At 40.3% G+C, this 25,288-nt stretch overlaps 1 protein-coding gene across 8 annotated transcripts in view; it reads left to right on the forward strand.

The window, feature by feature from the left end:
• The first annotated feature begins 19,965 nt into the window (after positions 1 to 19,965).
• Positions 19,966 to 25,288, forward strand: part of PTBP3 (polypyrimidine tract binding protein 3) — a 106,035-nt gene continuing 100,712 nt past the window's right edge. For 3 of the 8 annotated variants that reach the window (XM_081279307.1, XM_081279310.1, XM_081279309.1), the window contains exons 1-3: positions 19,975 to 20,108; positions 20,750 to 20,832; positions 22,963 to 22,996. Coding sequence is in view for 2 of the 8 variants with exons in the window: in XM_081279304.1 (XP_081135430.1) it covers positions 20,101 to 20,108; positions 22,963 to 22,996 (42 nt within the window). In the remaining 6 variants the exon portion in view is untranslated. Of the gene's footprint in view, positions 20,109 to 20,749; positions 20,833 to 22,962; positions 22,997 to 25,288 lie in introns of all 8 variants that reach the window. The other 5 variants (XM_081279304.1, XM_081279305.1, XM_081279306.1 and 2 more) reach the window with 3 other exon arrangements.

A 25,288-nucleotide genomic window follows, 5' to 3' on the forward strand; every position in this document is an offset into this window, starting at 1 on the left:
ATTTTTTGTAAGCTTAAAATTAATTTGAATTAAAAATTTTGTTATTGGGGCTGGGGATGTGGCTCAAGCGGTAGCGCGCTCGCCTGGCATGCATGTGGCCCGGGTTTGATCCTCAGCACCACATACTAACAAAGATGTTGTGTCCACCGATAAAATTAAAAAATAAATAAATATTAAAATTCTCTCTCTCTCTCCTCTCTCTCTCCCTCTCTCACTCTCTCTTAAAAAAAAAAAAAAGAACACATAGGTCTACTGGGCTTATTAAAAAAAATTTTGTTATTTGCCATTATTGTGTGTTTTTAAATAATTTTTGTTTTTAATGACACTTAGTGAAAGGGAGTCAGGAATTTAAAGGGGGATTCTGGGGCTGGAGTTGTGGCTCAATGGCAGAGCACTTGCCTCGCACATGTGAGGCTAGGTTCCATCCTCAGCACCACATAAAAAAATAAAATAAACAAAGATACTGTGTCCATGTATAACTAAACAAATATATTTTAAAAATAAAGGGGAATTCTGGGGTGTCTATAAAAGAGCAAGGCACACCCATGCTCCCAGGCACCCAGCTCTGGGCCCTCTTCTCTCCAGAGAAGTCCACCTCTACCTCTGTCCCTCTCTTAGATGAAACTTGCTTTCTACATTTGCCGCAGTCTGGCTGGGCACAATTCAGGAGCCACTTGTCAAAAAAAACTAACTTTATTTTTAGAACTACAAATGCCAAACAAAACAGCTCCTCAGGAAAAAACCCTCAGAGCCTAACTGCCACCACCGGCTTCCCACAAGCCTCTCACCCCCACACAAACCTCACCACCTCCCACAATCCTCCTGCTCTTGAGGCTGATTGGCTGGGTTGTGTGGGCGGAGCCAAAGAAGTCCCCCAATGAGCAGCTCCGTGGAGGAGCCAATCAGCTAGATGTTGCTGGGGCCGCTGTGAGCCAATCATCAGCTGGCAGTCTGAAGGGCGGGGAAACAGCCCAATGAACATCACAGCAGAGGAGCCAATCAACTAGATGTTGCTGGGGCCGCTGTGAGCCAATCATCAGCTGGCAGTCTGAAGTTTGCTGGGGCCCCTTTGGCTGTGGCTCTCAACTTACATTGTCTCAGCATTTTGGGGTGAAAAACCAGCCTCTACCTCAGAGCAAAGCTGTCCAAAGAAGGGACATGGCCTTTGTCCTTGGAAAAACCCACAGAGCACTCCTAGGCACATTCCCACCTTGCTAAGTTGTTTATCTACAAATAACAGGAGAGATCTGCTGCACCAGGTGTCCCTGACTCAGTCAGGCTAGGTGGGGATCCATAGTAACCCCCTAGCAGCCACCAATCAGCATGAGACAGGGAAATACCTGGGATGCCAGATGACCCCCCAGTAGTTTATGGTGGTTGATAACATATTGGGAAACCATGTAGTTCAGCAGGAACACCCCCTCTTGGCTTAAACCAATCAGTTCAAACGAATACCCCTTTTGTACTGACCAATCACCCCTACCCAACTTGTTCCCGCCAGTGAATGTGCTAATCATGTTTTAGAGTTGTTATTTGATTTTCCTGCAGTGTGTGATGATTTGCTATGATGTGTGTGAAGTCCCTGCCCTCTCCAAAGAATGTATAAAAATGCTGCAAACCCTGGGCTCGTGGCCTCTCAGCATCACCAGTTGCTGTGTGTGCATTCGGAGGACTGAGCTAGCTCGCAATAAACACCTCTTTGCTGCTTACATCGATCTTGGGTCTCTGGTGGTCTTTGGGGGTCCCGAATTCGAGCATAACAGGGGGTGTTTAATCTTCAACACCAGAGCAAGAAGGACCGGTTTTTGATCTTCAAGATCAGGTTATCAATACTAAGGATTAAACTCAGGAGCTGACTCCTTTTTATTTTTTAATTTTGAGACAGGGTCTTGCTAAATTGCCCAGGCTGGCCTGAAACTTTTGATCCTCCTGCCTTAGCCTCCTGAGTAGCTGGGATTACAGGCATGCACTCAGATTTTAATCAGGGATTATTTGTTTGTTTTTATGATGAGTTGAGTCTCTTCTATATCCTGGAAATTCATCTCAGATGAATAGTTCACAAATATTTTCTCTCATTCTGTTGGTTACCTCTTCACTCCTGTTGATTTTTTCCTTTGCTATATAGACATTTTTTTTAGTTTTATGTAATCTCATTGGTCAGTTTTTGCTTTTGTGTCCTGGCTTTGGGGATTACATTAAAAAAAAAAAACTTTGTCAAGGTTTCCTAATTATAAAATCACATCATCCTCAAACAAGAATAATCTGACCTCCTCTGCAGCAGTCTGGTTGGGCACAAATAACCGAGCCGCCACAAGGCACATGTAGGTTCAAACAGGAACTACTTTATTGGCAAGAACTCTCACTGGCACTCCACTCCTGCTCCCCGGGAACTCTCTCTTCCCTCAACTCACTGGGGAACTCAGCAAGAACTCAAAAGTAGCAGGAGCCCCAAGGCAGCAGGAGCCTCCCTATTGTCAGACAGCAGGGGTCTATATACAACTGAATACACAGCCTGTTTCAATCCAGCATCATCCAGTCACAGCAATTATACACAGCTTAACTTAATTATCATCATCTTAATGGCTGGATGGCGTCACCTCTCAACCACTCCTTCTGGCAATGCCAGGTGTCATCCAGACTGGGCTGTGGCTCTCAACACTCCTCCACTTCTATTTGGACATTCACTATTTCTTTCTTTTTTCTTATTGTTATAACTAGGACTTCCAATACTACATTGAATAAGAGCAGTGAAAGCAGACATACTTTCTTTGTTCCTAATCTTAGAGGAAATGATTTCAGGTCTTCCTGACTTGGTATGATATAGGCATGGATCTGTCATATATAATGCTTTTGGGGACTAGAAGGAAATTCTCCTTCAAAGATTAGCCTGACAGCCCCCTGGGAGACATCCTGCCTGGGAGGCATCCTGCAGCTACCTATCTCCCTGGAACATCCTGCAGTTATCAGGATCATCAGACATCTTGCAGCTGGCAGTTTTACCACCCACATCCAGCAATTGCTGATTAGAGAGCTTCCCCATCCCCAGCATATAAATACCCCTGTGTGAACAATAAAAGTTTGCAGCTTGATCAGAACTTTTGTCTTCTGTCACCTTTCATGTCTCTTGTCCCTTCATTCCTCCCCATCTAGGTTTGCTGCCCACGTTGATGTGTCCTGCCAGAAGGGACATAATGCTTATTGTGTTAAGCTACATTCTTTCTTTTTTTTTTTTTTTGAGGGGGGGGTACTGGGACTTGAACTCAGAGGCACATTACTACTGAGCCACATCCCCATCCCTTTTTTATTTTTATTATTTATTTTGAGACAGGATCTAAGTTGCTTAGGACTGCGCTAGGCTTCAAACTTGCAAACCTCCTGAGTTACAGGATTACAGGTGTGTGCCACTGTGCCAGGCTTTTTTTTTTAACACTCCCCTCCCCCAGTTCTAATACCTTAAATGGTTTTGTTCCTTCTGTGGAATGCTTGGCCTTTATTTATTTATTTTTAAAGAGAGAGGAGAGGGGGAGAGAGAGAGAATTTATTTATTTATTTTAGTTTTTTTCCGCGGACCCATCATCTCTGTTTGTATGTGGTGCTGAGGATTGAACCCGGGCCGCACGCATGCCAGGCGAGCGCGCTACCGCTTGAGCCACATCCCCAGCCCTGTGCCAGGCCTTTTTTTTTTTTTTTTGATTTTTTTTTTAGGGTTTTACCCTGAGGATGTTGGAGCCAGGGTGCAGTTAATGGTTAATCCTGGCCTCATAGAACTAGTTTGGAAGGATTCTCTTCTTTTCAAGTGTTTGTAATAGTTTGAGAAGAATTGGCATTCATTCTTCTTTGAAATGTTGGTAAAATGCAGCAATGAGGTCTTCTGGTCCTGGGCTTATTTTGGTTAGGAGACTTTTAAAAAAAAAAAAAAATATATATATATATATATATATATACACACACACACACACACACATATATATATATATTTATTTATTTATTTATTTTTTAGTTGTAGTTGGACACAATGTTATGCTCAAATTCGGGACCCCCAAAAGACCACCAGAGACCAAGATCAATGTAAACAGCAAAGAGGTGTTTATTGCGAGCTAGCTCGGTCCTCCACATGCACATAGCAACTGGTGATGCTGAGAGGCCCTGAGCCCAGGGTTTGCAGCAGTTTTATACATTCTTTGGAGAAGGCAGGGACCCCCACATACATCATAGCATCTCTTAGCAAATCATCACACACTGCGGGAAAATCAAATAACATTCACTGGCAGGAACAAGTTGGGTAGGGGTGATTGGTTACTACAAGAGGGGGATTCATTTGAACTGATTGGTGTGTAAAGGTAAAATTTCTAAGCTGATTCTAAGTTGCAAAAGTCTGAGTTAAAGTGTAAAAGACCGGGCATTGTAAAGTTTCTAAATGGCAAGGCCTGGGCTAAAAAGTAAAAGACAAGGCATTGTTACAACTCCTCTGCTACCCCTGGAACCTGTAATCTCTGTAGTTGTTAGGACAATGCGGGAACTGCCCAGTAAATATCTCCATTGATTCCCTGGTTGTTTAATAGCTAAGGGCTCTAAGTAGCTTGGCACGTAAGCATCTAGGCTCCAAAACCAATCAGTTTAAATGTGTACCCCGCTTAGAAGTGACCAATCACCCCTGCCCAGCCTGTTCCCGCCACTGAATGTACTAATCATGTCTCAGAGTTGTTGTTCAATTTTCCCGCGCCTCATGATGATTTGTTCTGATATATGCAAAGCCCCCTGCCCTCTCCAAAAAGTGTACTTAAGCTCTGCTTGACCACTGCTCTGGGCTCTGGGCTGCTCTATCTTCCTGAGTGAGCCTGGAACCTCAGCATGCTGAATTAATAAATCCCCTTTGCCAATTGCATGAAGTCAGTCTCTTGTGTGGTCTCTTCCTCCAAAGCTTTGACGGACCCTTACACTACCTCACCTCAGGCCCAGAGAAATGGAGCTGAGTGACCATGAACTGAGACCACTGAAACTATGAGCCAAAATAACCTTTCCTTATTTGTTTATGTCCGGTATTTTGGTCACAGCCACAAAAAGCTTACTAACACAAAAAGGTAAGTCCTTACCTTCTCCATGGGTAAAGGACTAAGTTTTCACTTTATATGATGGTTACCACATCAAGACTATTAGTTGCTTATGTACTACTACTCATTCTCCACTTGTACTTACCAACCCTATCTCTCTATTATTCCTGGTAGCAATATATTCAACAAAAACATTGTATCTCTCACTGTCTCTTTCAACTAGGGCTGGTCACATGACTGAATGATGTGTGAGACATAAGTGGAAGATGTTGGAACAAATATCTGGGAAAGCTTTTTTAAAAAAACTGGAAGGGGCTCAGACTAGGGGAGTGATAGAGCAGGTGCTTATCATGCACAAGGCTCTGGGTTCTATCCCCAGCACCAAAAACAAAAACAAAAAGAGCTTTCAATCATTTTGCGATTTGAAAATGAGAATCATATATGCACATGATAAAATCAAAGGAGTCTAGGTCTTTGATGAATATGAATTGCCACACCAGCCCTGGACACACTACTTCTGGACCTACTTACATTGAGTTTCCTGTTATATGACTGAACCTAACTCTTAAATGATACCTTGGTCTCAAGGCAAAGTATTTAAAAACTTTTGTTGTTTTTCCTGGTGAAGCCAGATTTAAAGTTAGGTAGTCAGTGTAGTTAGGTAAATCGGGTCTAATATCAAGTGAAATCTAAAATGGAGGCCATGCTGAGAATGACTCAGGGAAAACACAGGACAACTCATGGAATGTTAATGAAGTCCTGAAAAAGCCCTAGGCCAAAGTCCACCTCAAAGAAACAGCCCCCAACAGATTTGGAGATAGCCCATCCCAGAGAAGTGATAAGCCCATCCCAAAAGTCCTTCCTGCCCATTTGGCCCACCTGTGTCCTAACCCTTCCCACCTACATTCCATCACCAAAACTACAAAAAGGGGAGACAACCGCACTTCCACGGATTCCACCTCTTGGGTCCCCTTCTTCCTCCGAGAGAAGTCTTTTCTGCTGTCCTTTAATAAACTTCTAATTTCTACTCTGACCTTGCCTCGGCGTGCTTCTTTGGTGTTATTCTTCAACATCGGGGAAGCAAGGACTCGTCACCGGTCAACAGTACTGGGGATTGAATCCAGGGCCTTGCACATGCTAGGCAAGTGCTCTACCACTGAGCAATATCCCTAGCCTTTTTAATTTTATTTTAAGTAAGGGCCTCACTGAGTTACCCAGGCAGGCCTGGGGGTTTACTTTCATGGTTTGGATCTGGAATGTCCCCCAAAAGCTCAGGTGTTGAAAGAATAGTCCCCAAGGCAACAAGGGTCAGGGGTGGGGCTTTTAAACAATGGCTCGAACTCACCAGTAGATTTCTTTCTTTCTTCTTTCTTTTTTTTAAATTAATCCCTTGGTAGCTTAACAAACTACTGGGAGGTAGAACCGCTCCACCCCTCTTCCTAGCTACTATGGGCTAAGCCACTTTCCTTCATCATGCTCTCTGCCAGGCTGCTTTGCATTACCTCACACCCAGAGCAATGGAGGCAGCTGGCCATGGACTGAACCCTCTGAAACTCAGAGCCAAAATAAACTTTTCCTCTTCTAAATTGTTCTTGTCAGATATTTTGGTCACATCAATAAAAAACTGACTGACACACTTGCTATCCTCCTACCTTAACCTAGATGGAATTATAGGCATGCAACACTGTACCCAGCACCATGACTAGGTTCTTTTTTTTTTTTTTTGTACTGGGGATTGAACCCAGGGGTGCTTCACCACTGAGCCATATCTCCAAATCTCCAGCCCTTTTCATTTTTTAAAAATATTTATTTTTTTTTTTTGTAGCTGTACAAAATAACTTTTATTTATTTTGATGTGGTGCTGAGGATCAAACCCAGGGCCTTGCACATTCGAGGCGAGTGCTCTACCACTGAGCCATAACCCCAGCCCCCCCTTTTCATTTTTTATTTTGAGACAGGGTCTCACTAAGTTGCTTTGAGCTTTGTTAAATTGCGGAGGCTGCTTGAGATTGTGATCCTCCTGCCTCAGCATCTTGAGTCACTGGGATTACAGGCGTGTGTCACCACACCCAGCCCATTACTGGGTTTTTAAGCACACCCAAATCCCTAGTGTTGCTCCTTGTCTTCACACCTGCATTGTTTCCCTGAGAACATCTCTTTTGTTCTAATTGCCCTCTTTAAAAATGCCTTTCAGAAGATCCATACCCCTGCCTTACAAGAGTTTATCTCATATAAAGATCCAGCCTCCTGTCATAAGTCAAACATTTTCTCAAATCTGAATTATTCATTTCATTTAGAATAGGACTTTAGTAAGAATGTTGAAGATGACTGCAGGTAGGTCAAGTTCAGTTCTCTTGGCGGTATTTCCACTTCATTCTCTCTGGTGTCCAGTAAGTAACTATTGATAGTTAATATCAAACACACCCACTTCTCCCAAAGATAGGCATTAATACTGAGAACCAGTGCTGTACTGAGTACATATACTTTTTTCATGCTGAGAAAGTGAAATATTTGACTCTCCCATAATCAACATGGCTTTACTCCTCCTCATTGATATAACAGTAAAAGTTTTCTTTTGTATCTTCTATTTTTCAGACTGTGCCTAATCAGACATTAAAAAGAAGGAGGAGAAGAAGTTCAAAATTAGCTTAAGAAGCAGGCTTCATAATTGAGCCATTCACCTCATAATGGCCTCGACTTTGCTACACAAAGGTCAGGTTTTGGAAATACCCCATATCTTTACTCTGTGCCAAATTAAATTCTTGTAGGTGTCCTCCTCCTCCTACTCTCTACAAAATTAAATTTCTGATTAAGTTTGCATACTCCTGCTGCTTTAGTAGAAGAGAGGCAATATGAAGACTTATTATCTTCTGATACTGGTACTCCTCCACCCCATGGCTGAGGGTAAATGGGGAGATTTGTTTTTCCAGTTACATAAATAATATATTCTCATAGAGAAGGTTTCCAGATTTTTCTTGTTGTTTTTATCTTGTTTTGTTTTTTTGGATTGACCTTTTGCTTTTTGCCTAGTCAAGGCTGAACATTTGCCTGGTACCCCATGGTATTATCAGCAGTTAAACATTTTCCAGAACCATATTGAAAAGAGGGAACAACTCTGTTCAGTTGTTTTGCACCCCAGGTATACTTTCCCACTGACATTACAGACTAAGGTCTGCTTTTTTTCCCCAGAAGGTTTTTTTCTTTTTAAAGCTATTATTTTAATAAAAGGCAAATCAGGAAAAGTAAAGTAGGTATTCTCTAACCAATCCACTTGGTTCTTTGTTATCCAATTATGCCAAAAGGCTTAGAAAATAAGTTTAAATAAATTAGTGGCCAGAGCCTAGTATGGTGGCAGACATCTGTAATCCCAGTGAATTGGGAGGCTATATAAGAGAATTGCAAGTTCGAGGATAGCCTCAGCAATTTAGCAAGGCCTTAAGCAACTTAGTGAGACCCTGTTTCAAAAAATAAAAAAGGCTGTGAATAAGTATCTCTGGGCTCAATTTTGGTACCAAAAAAAAAAAAAAAAGTGGCCAGAGTAAATAAAGGCATTGTTCTAGTTTCAAAATTTATATTTCCTATTAGTGATATGGTGTCAGATACCTGAAAAGAAACTATTTTGTCTTATAGAAGAATAATGACAATATTATGGGCATCTATAAACTTCATATTTCTGCAGACAAATAGAAATGGTAAGGCAAGAAAAGCAAATAAACTCTTTTAGCACAGTAGGCTGGCGTGAGTTATACATAACAGGTTGAAGGGATAAGAGAAAAAAAAAGAAAAAGAAGGAAAGAAAAGGAAAAAAGAGAGAGTTGTTCTGCTTTTTTCTGCTTCCTAACAGCTGTTCCTTCCACCTCCACTTCTTTGAAAAGATTAGGATAAATTACAATTTACTTAAATAATTACTGCTAACTTAGGAGAGAAGCATGTTAAGGGCAAGTTGAAGGACAATATTCACAGTTACAAGGGATAATGGAAATACTTCAGTGCAAGTCAGGAATCATTACATAACTCCTAGGAAAGATGACATTCTAGGAAAATGAACAAAAATGAACTGAAACTAGAAAAGAAATTTTAACTATTCCAGGGAACAGATAAAACCCATAACATAGACTATAAAAAATATCTTCCAATTCATACCCAAATCAAGGAAAGCAGTGGGATTGACAAGAAGTCAAATCCAAAAATTAATTCAGTATCATTTTTTTTTGCAAGTAAATGAGATATTTCTGAAGACTTAGTAGCAACCTGAAGCTTGGAGGAATAGGACTAGGCAGGATGAGCCCTAGAAAAATTAAAAAGAACAACTTTAGGTTCCATTCTCAGGTGGTGAGGGAAGTGGAAATGATGAAGAAACCATGTAAATGAAAGAATACATTTTTATTTTCCAGGATTCTGTTTCCTGACCCATGACTAAACCTTGGAAGTAAAGGGAGTCTGAAGGGTTAAGAGGGATCTGCAAGGCAGAGATCCCACATACACACTAGGACTTTCTAGGCAGACCTGCAACTTCAACCAAAGTAAACTGAACAGAGTAAATAAGTACGGACTATCTGGTAGAAATCCTACAACAGGCTAGATCTCCTCAAACTATCAAACTAAAAAACAAAACAACTTACTTGCAGCAGCAATAGGCACGCCCAGATCTTGTTTCTGGTTCTCAAGAAACCAAAGTTCTTTGAGAAATGGCTGATTTTAGGACTGGGGTGGAAAATACAAAAGATGACATTAGAGTATTTATAGTGCCATAAAGTAAGGAAGTGTCCCAAGAACAGACAGCTGGGTGCAGTGGTACATTCCTGGAGTCCCAGCATTCAGGAGGCTGAGGCAGGAGGGTCACTTGAGCCCAGGAGTTTGAGATAAGCCTGGGCAAAGGAGAGACCTCATCTCAAAATGAAACAAGACAAAACAAAAAGTAAACAAAACAAACAAAAAACTCCACATTGATGGATATATGTAAAAACAAAACAAAACAAAAACCACAGAAATCAATTTAAAAAGCTCCCAATGGCTAAAGCTTGAAAAATTTAGAAACCAAAATAAAGTAGTATTGGATGACAACCAAAGTATTAAATAAATATCCATGAATCCATAGTGATATAATTAAATGATTAAACATAGAATTAAACGTCATACTACTTGTACAGAAGAATTCCAAATAATTTATGTGAATATTGTCCATCTCAAGGAGGTGGAGCATAACTCCCTAGTCGTTACGCGTGACCTGTGTGTGATGACTTCTTTCCAAAGACTACAAAATGCAAAGGAGGAAAAATAACTACAATGAGGAAACCTGACCAACACTACCTCCATCAGGTGATCGAAGTTAACATTAGCTATGATGAGCCATGGTGATGAAAATGGCATTTTATCTTTGCTGGGTATGTAATCCCAGCAACTCAGGAGTCTGAGCCCACAAGGATCATGAGTTCAAAGGCAGCCTCAGCAACTTAGCAAGGCACTAAGCCACTCAGTGAGACCCCGTCTCTAAATAAAACACAAAATAGGGCTGGGGATGTGGCTCAGTGGTTGAGTGCACCTGAGGTCAATTCCCAGTAAGCCCCTCCAAGCCCCCCCAATGCCAAAAAGGCATTTTATCTTTCTTCCCAAAACCTATAATCCTTGTTTAATTTTGACAAAAACAAATTCCAATTAAAGGAAATTCTACAAAACACCTAAACAGCCAGGTGGTGGTACATGTCTGTAATCCCAGCAATTTGGGAGGCTGGGGTAGGAGGATTGCAAATTCAAGGACAACTTCAGCAATTCAGCAAGGCTCTAAACAGTTTTGGGAGTCCCTGTCTCAAAATTAAAAAAAAAAAAAGAAAAAAAAAATATATATATATATATAAAATAAAGGGCTGGGGATATGACTCATTGGTTAAGCATACCTATATTTAATCCCTGTACCAAAACAAAAATAAAAACAAAAACAAAAAACACCCAAACAGTATTGTTCAAACTTTCAAAGTTGGAGAAACTCTCACAGCCAAGAAGATCCTAAGGGGGCACAATGACTTACTGTAATGTGAGATCCTGGAACAGAAAGACACTATTAGGTAAAAACTAAGCAAATAAAGTATGGACTTGAATTAATAACAATGTATCAATATTGAATTTAAAAAAAAATTGAGACTGGGACTTGCTATGTTGCCCAGGCTGGCCTTGAACTTAAGATCCTACTGCCTCAGCCTCCCAAGTGACTGACTGGGTCACTTACAGGTGTGTGTATATATATATATATATAACAGGTGTATATATATATCACCATGCTGGCTAGTATTGATTATTAACTATAACAAATGTTCTCTACTAGTGTAAGCTATTATGGAAAATGGGAGCAGGGCATGTAACTCTAGTATCTTCAAAAATTTTCTGTAAATTAAAAATTGCTTGAAAAATAGTCAATTTAAAAAATTTTTAAAATTTATGTAGCATTAAAAAAATTAAATAGTGGGCTGGGGATGTGGCTCAAGCGGTAGCGCGCTCACCTGGCATGCGTGCGGCCCGGGTTCGATCCTCAGCACCACATACCAACAAAGATGTTGTGTCCGCCGAGAACTAAAAAATAAATATTAAAAAAAATTCTCTCTCTCTCTCTCCTCTCTCTTTAAAAAAATTAAATAAATTTAAATACTCCATCTTTTTTTAATATTTATTTTATTTTTTATTTTTTTTTAGTTTTCAGCGGACACAACATCTTTGTTTGTATGTGGTGCTGAGGATCCAACCGGGGCCGTATGCATGCCAGGCGAGTGCTCTACCTCTTGAGCCACATCCCTAGCCCTAAATGCTGCATGAACAAACAACAATAAGAATGAAAAACATGTGAGAAAGGGTTGGGGATATAGCCCAGTTGTAGAGCACATGCTTAATGTAGTCAGGCCTTGGGTTTAATCCCTAGTATCACCCTGACCAAACCAAACAAAAAAAACATGTGAGGGAAGCCCTGTATTTCTCTATACTCTCACACAACGCAGACCTTCTGTGCCTAAACGTATGGTGATTTTTTCCCCCCACAGACCAAACAATTCTTCAGCAAACATCAACTGTTGTCTTACAATTCAATCGAATTCTGAATCTATTTGGTTGATACCTGCACTTTTGACCACGTGGCATTGGAGGCTCCCGCTGAAAAGGTCTGGCGAACGTAGGAGGAAAAGACCACCAAGAGACCGTCCCATGCAACAGCAAAGGGTTTATTGGGGGTCCAGCATGCTGGGGCTCAGAGCTCACTTCAGAATAGCAGAGAACAAAGACCCCCGAGAACAACTTAAGCAGAGTTTATATACATTCTTTGGAGAGGGCAGGGACTTTACATACATCATAGCATCCCTTAGCAAATCATCACATACCGCGGGAAAATCAAATAACAACTCTAAAACATGATTAGAGTGCGGCCCGGGTTCGATCCTCAGCACCACATACAAACAAAGATGTTGTGTCCGCTGAGAACTAAAAAATAAATATTAAAAATTCTCTTACTCTCTCTCCTCTCTCACTCTCTCTTTAAAAAAAAAAAAAAAAGAATTCATTCTCAAGGTAGAAAATGGGAGTTACCAGTTTTAAGGAAAAAAGATTAGTGCTTAAGGGGAATGATGATTCTTAATACACTGTACTGTTTATTACTCAGATGTTCTTTGGCCTACCCACATAGATTTATGCCTAAATTTTGAAGGAGGCTTTTCTCTGAATAAAAGTAGAAAGGAAGCCAGGCATGGTGGTGCACGCCTGTAATCTCAGTGACTCGGGAGGCAGGCAGGAGGATCTCAAGTTCAAAGCCAGCTTCAGTAACTTAGTGAGGCCCTAAGCAACTCAGTGAGATCTCTCTATAATAAAATATAAAAAAGTTCTGACTTTGTGGTTAAGTGCCCTTGGGAACAATCCCTGGAACAACAACAAAAAAAAGTAGAAAGGATTGTTTTATTAAAAACTCTTATGGATATAGGGACCTAGGTGATATACTATGACAAGACAGGGCAAAGAAATACTTCCCTCTTTGGAAAGGTGCTCCAGAAAGTCCAATGCAATTTTGGTACAGGCTGGATCCCAGAACTGTAGGACAGTGATGGGAGACAATAGCTTTGTTTTAGACATACAAGTTCTCTGCACCAAGTGCTGCTCATGTTAAGACTTCATGTGGAGATTATCTCAGGGCCAGGCACAGAATGAGGAAAATGGACATGATGCACAGTAGCTGAGAAGTCAGTGAGCATACCAAGACACTTTCATGCTGTGTTTTCAAATAGGAAGGACTTTGCAGAAAGTCTCATAATTCCAAAGAAGGTGAAGTCTGTCACACTCAGTGTGTGCCAGTAGTTAATGACCTCATTTGACAACCAAGGTGAGATAACCTGAAAAATATGAATTATACTCCCACACATTTTTTTCTTGAGGAAACATTCAGATAAGGTTTCTTTTTTATCATTGTTTTATTTTGAAATAATTATAGATTCATAGGGAGTTTAAAAGATAATGTAACCAAAAGCTCAGTTCTCATCTTTGATGCCAGTCCAATAACAAAGACAAGGTCTTGAGAAAAAGGAAAGAGAAGTTTTATTGCTTTGCTAGCAAAGGAGAAACACAGGGGACTCCTGTCCCAAAGGAGTGATTATGCCCATCTGAAGGAACAGGGGCTGGGCTTTTATAGAGGTGATTCAGAGAAAATGAAAACAGGAAGGAGAAGATTAGGGAGGGGATCAGGAAGGTGAAGATTAGGGAAATAGAAGATTGGAAAAAGAAAAAAATGTGTAAGTTTCAAAGTGTAAGGGTCCGGCGAAGCGTTGGAGGAAGAGACCACACAAGAGACTGACTTCATGCAATTGGCAAAGGGGATTTATTAATTCAGCATGCTGAGGTTCCAGGCTCACTCAGGAAGATAGAGCAGCCCAGAGCCCAGAGCAGTGGTCAAGCAGAGCTTAAGTACACTTTTTGGAGAGGGCAGGGGGCTTTGCATACATCAGAACAAATCATCATGAGGCGCGGGAAAATTGAACAACAACTCTGAGACATGATTAGTACATTCAGTGGCGGGAACAGGCTGGGCAGGGGTGATTGGTCACTTCTAAGCGGGGTACACATTTAAACTGATTGGTTTTGGGGCCTGGATGCCTACGTGCTGAGCTACTCAGAGCCCTTAGCTATTAAACAACCAGAGGATCAGGAGGAATATTTACTGGGCAGTTCGGGTATTGTCCTAACAGCTACAGGGATTACAGGTTTTGGGGGTAGCAGAGGAATTTTAATAATACCTAGTCGTTCACTTTTTAACCCAAGCCCTGCAGCTTGGAAACTTTACAATGCCCAGTCTTTTACACTTTAACTCAGGCTTTGCAGCTTAGAATCAGCTTAGAAATTTTCCTTTACAAAAGCCACAAGTGAATGTAGTCAATGCAACAAGTGAATCCCTTTTACAGTATACAGGTTCCTCTAATGGTAGTATTTTAATAATTACAGTATACTATCAAAACTAGGGAATTAATTGGTGTGATGGTGCACACCTGTAATCCCAGTGGCTCAGGAGGCCAAGGCAGGAAGATTGCAGGTTCAAAGCCAGCTTCAGCAATTTAGTAAGGCCCTAAGCAATTTAGTGAGACCCTGCCTCAAAATGAAAAATAAAAAGGTCTTTGGCTCAGTGGTTAAGTGCCCCTGTGTTAAACTCCCAGTATCAAAAATGAACAAATATGTTGAGAGCCACAGCCAAGTAGGAATGGGGGAATGGCACCTGGCATTTTGCCAGAAGGAATGGTTGAGAGTTGATGCCAGTGAGCCATTAAGATGATGATAATTAAGTTAAGCTGTGTATAATTGCTGTGACTGGATGATGCTGGATTGAAACAGGCTGTGTATTCAGTTGTATATGGACCCCTGCTATCTGGCAATAGGGCGGCTCCAGAATAGGGTGGCTCCTGCTGACTCTGGCGCTGGCTACTTTTGAGTTCTCTTGGAGTTCCCATTGAGTTCCGTTTGAGCTCTCTGGTTGGTGAAGGCCCTGGGGAGGGAGTTCTGGTTGGTGTGGTGTTCCTGGAAGGGCTAGGTGGGTGGCGTTCTCGGGAGTTCAGGCAATAAAGGAGTTCCTGTTTGAACCTACAAGTGCCTCGTGGGGGCTCTGTTATTTTGTTCCCAGCCAGACTGCGGCACAAATAAATAAATCAGGAATTGATATTGGTACAATCCACAAATCTTCAAATTTTTCCATTTTTCCATGAACTTGTGTCTAAAGTCCTATGCAATTTTATCATGTGCAGATTTGTATAACCATCCCCATTGTTTTATCACTACAAACATTGCCCTTGCTACTGCTTTACAGTCACGGACATTCACATCCCCTTCTACTCCCTCTTACCCTGTTCCTAATCTCCTACAACCACTCATTTGTTCTCTATATAATTTTGTCATTTTGAAAATATTATACAAATGGATTGTATGGTATGCAACTTTTTGAAGTTGGCTTTTTTCTCTACTCAGTATAATTTTAGAGGTTTCTATTTTGGGGAATACATGTTAATGATGATGATTTTTGTATTTATCATGAAATGAAAATGTTGACCTTCCCCAGATTCACCTGATTGGTATCATTTCTGCCCTACACGGGCATCTTTGCATTATTTTATATCCTAAGAAATCTTACCTGTAAACTTGAATAGGGTAATATTGGTTAAATGTTAACTAGCCACTGCATGCTAGAATGACTTAAGGCTGGTGTTCAAAGGTTACATGTTGTCCAAATATAATAGGGAGGGGAGTATATCTCTTATTAGATCAAAGTGTTTCAGGGAAATTTATAGGCAAATTAGGATAAAACAGATTAAATGTTAGAAAATTTATAAATTAATTATAACTGTCTTCCTTTTCAAAGTATAGAACAAGGGGCTGGGAATGTGGCTCAGGCGGTAGCGCGCTCCTCTGGCATGCCTGCGGCCCGGGTTCGATCCTCGGCACCACATACCAACAAAGATGTTGTGTCCGCCGAGAACTAAGAAATAAATATTAAAAAAAAATTCTCTCTCTCTCTCTCTCTCTCTCTCTCTCTCTCTCCCCCCCCCTCTCTCTCACTCTCTCTTTTAAAAAAAAAAGTATAGAACAATTAGCAAATAGAGAAATGTTACCATCAAGAAGCCATTATAAGGGGGCTGGGATTGTGGCTTAGTGGTAGAACACTTGCCTAGCGTATGTGAGGTATTAGGTTAGATTCTCAGCACCACATACAAATAAATATATTAAAAAAGAAAAGAAAAGAAACTATTATAAGGGCTGCAGGTAATAGCTCAGAGGTAGGACACTTGCCCAGCATGTTCAAGGCCCTGGGTTCAATTCCAATATACCAAACATAAAGTGCTCATATTAAGGTCAATATCAGATTACTCCAGAAACCTAGAAGCTTCTGAGATTATAGAAAGTCAATATTATTCCATTTCATGTAGGCTATGGAAATAGCTAGCATTCTAAATGTGGGTCTTCAAGAGCTAAACTCTATTTTTTTTATATTTATTTTTTAGTTGCAGTTGGACACAATACCTTTACTTTATTTATTTTTATGTAGTGCTGAGGATCGAATCCAGGGCTTTGCACATGCTACGCTAGTGCTCTACCACTGAGCCACAACCCCAGCCCCCAACTCTATTGTTTTTGAATCAGAGTAACTCACAAAATCATAGGCTAATTCATAGTCTTTGAGTTTAAGATCAAGGTCAAGGTCAAGATTTCACCTTGTTTTCCATTATAAACTGTTTTTTCTTATATAGATTTCTGTTGTAAAGCTGGACTTGTTGAATGTTTAGAAAATGCTGTACAGTTTTTTAAAGTTTATTGTTATTTAAGTGCATTATTTATTTTTAAAGATTTTTGAAAAGATGGACACTTTTTAAATTTTTTTTATTTATATATGACAGTGGAATGCATTATAATTCTTATTACACATATAGAGCATAATTTTTCATATCTCTGGTTGTATACAAAGAATATTCACACCAATTCTTGGACATAATATCTATATTTATTTTTATGTGATGCTGAGGATTGAACCCAGTGCCTCACATGTGCAAGGCAAGTGCTCTACCACTGAGCTATAACCCCAGCCCCAAGTTCATTATCTTTACACTGCAGACTTTTTAGAATGATTGTATGGATATGGAAAGGAAACATACTTCACATTTTTTTTAATATTGAAATTTGCTATTTTAAGGAATGGGGTTAAAAGAGACTCTTCTCTTTCTTAAGAAACTGTAAATTGGGGGCTAGGGATGTGGCTCAAGCGGTAGCGCGCTCGCCTGGCATGCGTGCAGCCTGGGTTCGATCCTCAGCACCACATACCAACAAAGATGTTGTGTCCGCCGATAACTAAAAAATAAATATTAAAATTCTCTCTCTCTCACTCTCTCTTTCAAAAAAAAAAAAAAAAGAAACTGTAAATTGGTATGGACTTTGTGGAATCATTTTGGCACTATTTATCAGGTTTGAGTGCTTAGATCCTATTTTTTTACAATTCTACTTCTAGCAATCTATTCCTTAGATGTAATCATAACTGTGCAGTTGATGTTCATGCATATGTAATGTTTTCTGCCACATTGTTAGTTATATTGAATAACTAGAAACAATGTGAATTCTAGTATATTGACAAAGGTTAAATAAATTATACATTAAGTTATGAAATTCTATGTAGTATTAAAAATAATTAAGTTGATTAAAAGTATTATAATAAAAAATAAAAAAATAGTAAAGATCTAGAAGGATGTATACAAAATAATTTCTTTGGTTATCATGGGCATGAGGGGTTTGGAAAGGAAACACATTTTAATATTTAATACTGTTTGGATTTTCTAAAATGAGCACCTACATTTATATTACTTGTGTAGCTTTAAAAAGGTTCAACTGAATATATCCCAAATACAATAGAAGACTGCATCAACTACTTTATTTTGCTCTTTTAAAATTCTAACAATAGAGTTGCAATGTTTACAAATGTAACAATATTTGGATTTAACATATAAAACAAAATATGCTTGACATTTTGGTTAGGTGTAGTACTTTAAAAATGTCTATACTGGGCTGGGGTTGTGACTCAGTGATAGAGTGCGTGCCTAGCATGTGAGGCACTGGGTTGGATCCTTAGCACCACATAAAAATAGATAAATAAAATAAAGGTATTGTGTCCATCTACAACTACAAAAATATTTTTTTAAATGACTGCACTGAATTAGATAACTTACCTATTTGAAAATTGTTTTCTACCAAAACAAAAACAAACAAAACCTCATAAACACTGACTGAGCAATCCATTCTATCATCAATGATGGAAACTGATTTTGCACATCATTACAGTATCAGCAGATAGTAAAAATTTAGTAAATACTGACTGGATGAGTAAATCTTATTAGTAGCACCTACTTAAGCAGAACATAAGTAAGATTGCATGCTTGAGGCTCCTTTTACTTTTCAAATGGGGAGAGGAAGTGCCCTCTTCATTCTTAAGGAGGTTGCAAGCTTGGTTGAAGATAGGGCTTAGGTGGCTCACATTTTGGTGATATGTGAACTGAAAAATCATTCAATTTTAGAATCAGACAGACTAAAGGAGAAAAAAAAAGCAAGCAAAGTATCATGTTACATATGTTATATGTATATATACTATATAGTTATTATACACACACACATGTATTTATTTTTGCTCAGACTAGAGGAAAGAGATTTGGTGCAAACTTTTCCTCACTGTGAAACTGTGATACCACTATTGGTTATACTTTCATCTGGAAAATGAGTATGAGTAATGAGTCCTTCCCAGAAGCCGCCCCCTCCCCTGCTTTGGGACGTATGAATGAGTAATCTCATAAAATGCTGGTAATATAATGGCCATACTACACATGTGTAATGAAAGTTTAATGTAAATTAAATATCAGACCACTAGGTAAAAAAGAATTTAAACCAAAATTATGCAAAAATGAAAATGTGGCTGGGCGTGGCGGCACGAGCCTAGCCTGTAATCCCAGAGGTTCTGGAGGCTGAGATAGGAGGATCACAAGTTTGAGGCCAGACTGAGCAAAACCCTGTCTCCAAATAAAAAGGGCTGGAGATGTAGCTTAACGGTAGGGGGCCCCTGAGTTCAATCCCCAGTACCACAAACAAATAAAATAAAATGAAAATGTTCCAGCGCGATGACGGGCCTGTAATCCCAGCTGCTCAGGAGGCCGAGGCAGGAAAATCAGAAATAGTCTAGGCAATTTAGCAAGGCACCGTCTCAAAATAAAAAATAAAAAGCTCTGGGAATGTAATCCGGGGTACAGCGTCCCTGGGGCGGGTCCTAGTAGTCAACTCCCGGTGCCAGGCGGGTCCCGCACAGGCCAGAGGTTGCCCACTTCAGGGGCAGGAACCTAGAGTCTTCCTTGAGCCGGAGGGTCCAGGTCTCCGAAGACCACAACCGCGCCTGGCTCCCGGCCATCACGCCTGGCCTCGGCCGTGCTTCCGACAACCTCGTCCAGCTCTGCCAGTACAGCCCGGATTCTCCGGTCCTAGCTGACACGCCGTCCTACTTTGGGGAGTTGGGTCCCAAGGCTTTTCCCGCCAGCAGGGGGAGGTATTCTGACCTGGCCGCCCAGGTCCGCGAAGCCGGAAGGCCCGCTGGGCAGAGGAGGGAGCGGGAAGCACAAGGCGCGCGCTCCCGCGAGCACTGGAGCGAGGCTGGGGACGCGCGCGCGCGTGCCTGAAGAGGGGGAAGGCGGGGCGGAGAGGAGACGACGAGCAGAGGGCGCCCTGGAGCCGAGCCGAGGGTGGGCGCGAGCGTAGGGGCGGGACCCGGGGGGGAGGGCGTCGACGCCGAGGGGGCGGGGTCAGGCGAGGCGGGGGCGCGCTTGCGGGCTGGGAAGGCGGGGGCGCGGCGGTGGCGGGAGCGTGCCCGGTCCCCGCCCCTGTTTCCCACTCGCTTCCACCTCCGACCCGCCGGGGCTCGGAGAGGCGCCGCTCTCTGGTCCCCGGAGCCGCCCTGCAGCGGCCACCTACCCCCTCCGCTCGCGGCCAACCCGTCACTCTTCGCACGGTGGGCTCCTCCGTCTGGGCCATGGATGGGTAAGTGTTAGGCGGCTTGGCGGCCGCGCGGGGCTGCGGTGGCCCCGCTTCCTCTCTGCTCTCGGCGGGACGCGCCGAGGCCGGGGAGCGGGGCGCGGCGCGGGCGGCCGGAGGAGCGGCCCGGGCAGAGCCCGACGGCAGGGCTTCCGGGCGCCTTCGTGGGGCTCCCTGAATCGGCGGAGGCGCGGTCCACTGCAGCGTCTCCTCGCACGCGGCGCCCGGGTAATGTTCGCCCCTTCGCACCCCAACAGCGCAAAGCGGGAAACCGAGGAGAGCCCGGCTCAGAGTCCGTGCCTGGGTCCGCCCTCGGCGCCCAGAGTCTGGGGAGCCCAGCCGGCCTCCCGACACTTCCTCTCAGAAAATGGTGCGCGGCGCTGGGGGAGGCGGAGGCGGCGCTCGAGGCGGGCGGGCGTCCTCCGCTCGGAGAGTTGCTGTTTATCGGCGGGGTGGAGCCGTGGGGCTCTCCCCGGCGGCCAGGCGAGTGGCCGCCGGGTGGCGGACGGCCAGGGTGCGCGTCGGTACACGTCTGGGCGGTAACCGGGTCCCGAACCGCGGCCCCGCGCGGCTGCCCGGGGGCCGGCCGAGGTCTTCCGACTTGCGCTGCGAGACTTGTTAACGATTTCTGTGTACCACACGTCTAGACTTAGTGACCATGGACGCTTCCCCTTCTCCCTATACCCCCTCGAAACTTCGTGAATTCGCTGCCGTGTGTGTAAGAAATTGTGTAAGTACAATTTTCAGGGAGTTTTCCAATGCTCAGAAACTAAATGGGGTTCGTGATCAAAACGAAAAGATTTAGAATCGCCTGTACCCAATAAATATTTCTCTGGGAACTCAGGGATATAGGGTGGGATCAGATATATTTTATTGATTAAAGCGTTAATTGAAGGATCTTGGTGAATTAGTAATCGAAGGTCATATTATGTCTACAACAAGTTTTTTTTTTTTAATTCCAAACTCTGTTGGGGATTCCAAATCTATTTATTTATCCCCATTAATGCAGTGAAGTTTATGACAAGGTTTCTGTAAGCTTCCTGGTTTGGAAAAGTAAAAGCCATTTTACATGTTGCCATATAGTTGATGATTGTTGCAAGCTGTGAAGACACTAGAATCTTCCAACCATTTTTGTCCTCATTAGATTTCATTTATCTTAGGTTTGCAATATTAAGTGTGGTAAATGGATTAATTTATTTGAATGCAGATTACGTACTTCAGCAGATGACAAAGTGCAATTTTAGATTTTATTTATGGTTGTATTGTTCTTTAAAGTATTATTTTTATTTAATTGAAGCTATTTTGTTTAATTGGAGCTTCTCTGGGCATTATTGAAGACTTGTTTCACATTATCTTATTGTTACATTTTATATATGTGCAAAGTTTGCTACTCTAATGATTTATGTCATTGTGCCAGTATTTTAGTTCAGGAAGTCTGTAAAATTAGTATTTCAGTATGTGAATTGTCCTTAAAAGGTTTTACTTCATATATAGAAGCAGGCTAGCTTTTTGAGTCTTAAAATTTATAGTAAAAATAAAGAGGACTCTTGAATTGTGTGTCTTGGCTCTTAAACTCTTTGATAGCTGTGAAGTGCAAAGTTACTCTTTGATAGTGTTAACTCTCCCTTTGCCTTATTTGTGGTTTTAAAGCTAAGAATGAGTTTATTGGCTTAAATATCCAGGGTAATGATACAGAAGGTAAGTTCATTTGGGAGTTCAGGTAGGAATATCATTTGCTCTTTGCATCAGTAATGATAGTATTATTATACACTTATGCACAAAACATTAGTTGTCATGTTTAAATTTTAGAAAAATGGATTTCAAGTTTCAGAAGTCTACAAGGGAAGATGAAATCTACAAGCTTACTGTTTAAAACAATCAGATTAATGTTACTTAACGATCCAGATCCATACATTTGTTTACATGTAGTAATGATGACATTATAAGTTATTAAATGGTATATAGGACTTATTTGTAGGTTTGTTTTAGGAAATATGGAGCCTATTCATTGAAGATGTAGAAGAATTAATTTTTTGTACAGCAAGACTTTATAGGAATTTTTACATCTTGGTCTTAAGGGGAGAATGTGCCCTCAGGAAGCTAATTAAATTTCTTCATTTTCTCACAGCCCGAAAAAGCTTCTTTTCCTTTATTTTGTTAGAAAAACAAACAACAGACCACTAATCAAAATTATCTTTCTAGTGTCTCTTCATATCCCACTGGTGTGTGTGTGTGTGTGTGTGTGTGTGTGTGTGTGTTTTCATTTCTTCCTAAGAGAATGATTTTATACTTGCATTATTTTGACATGGCAGAATTTTTTTTAAAGCTTTTTTTTTTTTTTTTTAATTTTGATGCCTGAAATTTGATGTTTGTACCTATTTTAGTTCTGGGAGATTGTCTTAACTGTATTTTGGTGAGCAGGTTTTGGTGTAAATGCAGATTTGCTTTCTAAGTCTATAAAACACAAGCACTGGTTTTGTTTTATTTGAAACTTTAGATGTAATCATTCATACCAGTGATTCAAAGGCATGAACTTTGGTGATTTTAAATTTTGGTCTGAATTTATTAAACAGAGGTAAATGAATAAATTTTAACACATTGTTTTGATGCATCAGTATAGTACTAAAAGATAATTTTAAATTTCTTACTTTGCTATTGAGGCTTTGCTTTTACACTCTGCTGTTACTAGACATTCCATCATTTTTGTTTTTAATTAACATTTCACAACTCATTACATTTTTATTTTTGTTATTTGTTAAGTGCTTTTTCTTTTTTTCTTTAACCTTATTATCTCTGTCTTTTTAAAAAACTTGTTCTCTAACTTTGTTTTCCATTTTCTCTTTTTACTTTTTCCATACAGTGTTGTTACAGATCTTATAGCAGTCGGTTTAAAGGTAGGAATCTTTTACTATCCTTTTGTAATTTAGTTTTGGAATTTTTTAAATGGTAAAACCATCTCATCTGTTCATAAAATTATCTGTTATGTGAGAGTAATCTTTCATTTTTATTTACTCCAAAATAAGTAGACTGGTAGTTATTTTTGGAATTTCTGTATTTAAGAAGCAGCTATAATATCACCATATACACAAATAAAGTATGAACAGAAAATTGAGCCCGAAGTTTAACTTGAAATATTAAAGGTGTTTTTGTTTTTTAGTAGTTAAATGTAACCAAGATTCTGAGCATCTTCCTGTCATGTCCGTTCTTATATCCTCTCTTTTCATGGGTGCTTATAAGTAATAAAATATTAATAGTTGATATTTCTTTAGTATCTCATGCCGAGTACTTTATATATGTATTTTTTCCCACTGATCATTATTGCAAACCTTAAAGGTAGGTAATTAATATTCCCACTTTAGAGATGAAAAAGTGAGATCAGAAAGTTCATGTCCAAGACGTGGTACACTGGTGTTCAAATCCATATCTTCCTGGTTCCAAAGCTTGACCTTTTTATGTTATGCATACAGGGTTCTAGCTAAAAAGTGTACAGCCTAGAGAGCTGGATTACTAATATAATTATTTCTCTAAGTTCTACATCACTTGTTTTATCAGTCTTGTCATTTATTTGATTTAAAAATATAAATCAAGTAAACAATACTCAATATGAGTCTTTTAAAATATAGCTGGTGTAATAAGGTTTCCTTTTGGTATCTGATATAGCTGAGTTGGGAATCTAGTTCAGATTACAGTAGAAATCAGATGATAGTATTATTACACACTTATGCACAAAACATTAGTTGTTTGTATTGCATGTGTTTAAAATATTTTAGATACATTTATGTAAGGTGTTCCATCCCTTTGTAGTATAAATGCTGCTAAAGAGAGCACATGATTCTACCACTGTCCATTTCTGTGTATCATCTTGCTAGCAGTTTCTATGCTTTTACTTCATTTGCATTTATTGTGGTTGATGGTGGTCCTCATTCTTTTTTTTTAATATATGAATTTTTTAGATGTTGATGGACCTTTATTTTATTTATTTATTTACCTGTGGTGCTGAGAATCGAACCCAGTGCCTCACACATGCTAGGCAAGCGCTCTACCACTGAGCTACAACCCCAGCCTGGACCTCATATTCTTAAAGACAACTTGAAAAAGAAGCACAAATACAACAACTAGCACAATTGGGAGGAACTACTGCTCATACAGTTTTGGAGTTGGGTGGAATTGACCTGCTTTGACAAACTTTGAATATATTTATTATTTGGAAATAAATGGAGAGGTCTCTTTTGTTGGAATATTTTTTTTTAGTAGATATGTTAATTCAGTTTCTCATTTGGGAATGACACTTAGATTAGAAATTACAGGCTTAACCATGTCTGAGATTACTTTTGATGTCTGTTGGTGAAAGAATATTTAATGCAAATGCTGGTTTACTCTTATCAGAAATGTAATTTGTGATTCCAGAGTTTTATCTGGCAAAAATGAATACAGAAGATATTTTTAAAAACTTAACATTTAGGAGCTAAGGGACTGTCATGCCCTTTTTTAAATTTTTGGTACTAAAGATTGAATTTAGGGACACTCAACCACTGAGCCACATCCCCAGCCCTTTTTTGTATTTTATTTAGAGGCAGGGTCTCATTGAGTTGCTTAGTGCCTCACTTTTGCTGAGGCTGGCTTTGAACTAGAGATCCTTCTTCCTCAGCTTCCTGAGCTTCTGATATTACAGGTGTGTGCCACTGCGCCTGGCCTTGCCCATTTTATTGTGGGGAAAATATATATCCATGTGAAAGAAAATTTGTTAGGCACAAGAACCATATGTGAATACAGAACTGGGCTTTTCTGACTACATGTTTTGCAGCAAGCACGTTGAAAACATAACTACTCTGAAGAGAAGATAAACTGACTACTTGATTCAATAATAATCTGTATTTTTATAGACTTAAATACTGGAAGTGTGTGTAAACTTATTCATTATATGGAATTTCTCATAAAATTGTTCTTTCTTTGAACCCATCCAAGAAAGTTTAATTATGAAATAATAGGCCAGTAAGCTTCATATTTTATTTAGATTGAAAATATACTAACAGTTACTTCCTCTGTTTGCTGTCTGAATATGATAACACATGGTTTTAGCTAGTGACAAGAGTGGATTTCAGATTATATGATTAAATAAATTTACTTTCCTGGATTCAGAAGAGCAATAGCAGATTTTTTTTTTTAAAGAATTGAAATACTTAAAT

The sequence above is a fragment of the Spermophilus citellus genome, assembly GCF_964194105.1.
Source record: "Spermophilus citellus genome assembly, chromosome: 2".
Taxonomy (NCBI): domain Eukaryota; kingdom Metazoa; phylum Chordata; class Mammalia; order Rodentia; family Sciuridae; genus Spermophilus; species Spermophilus citellus.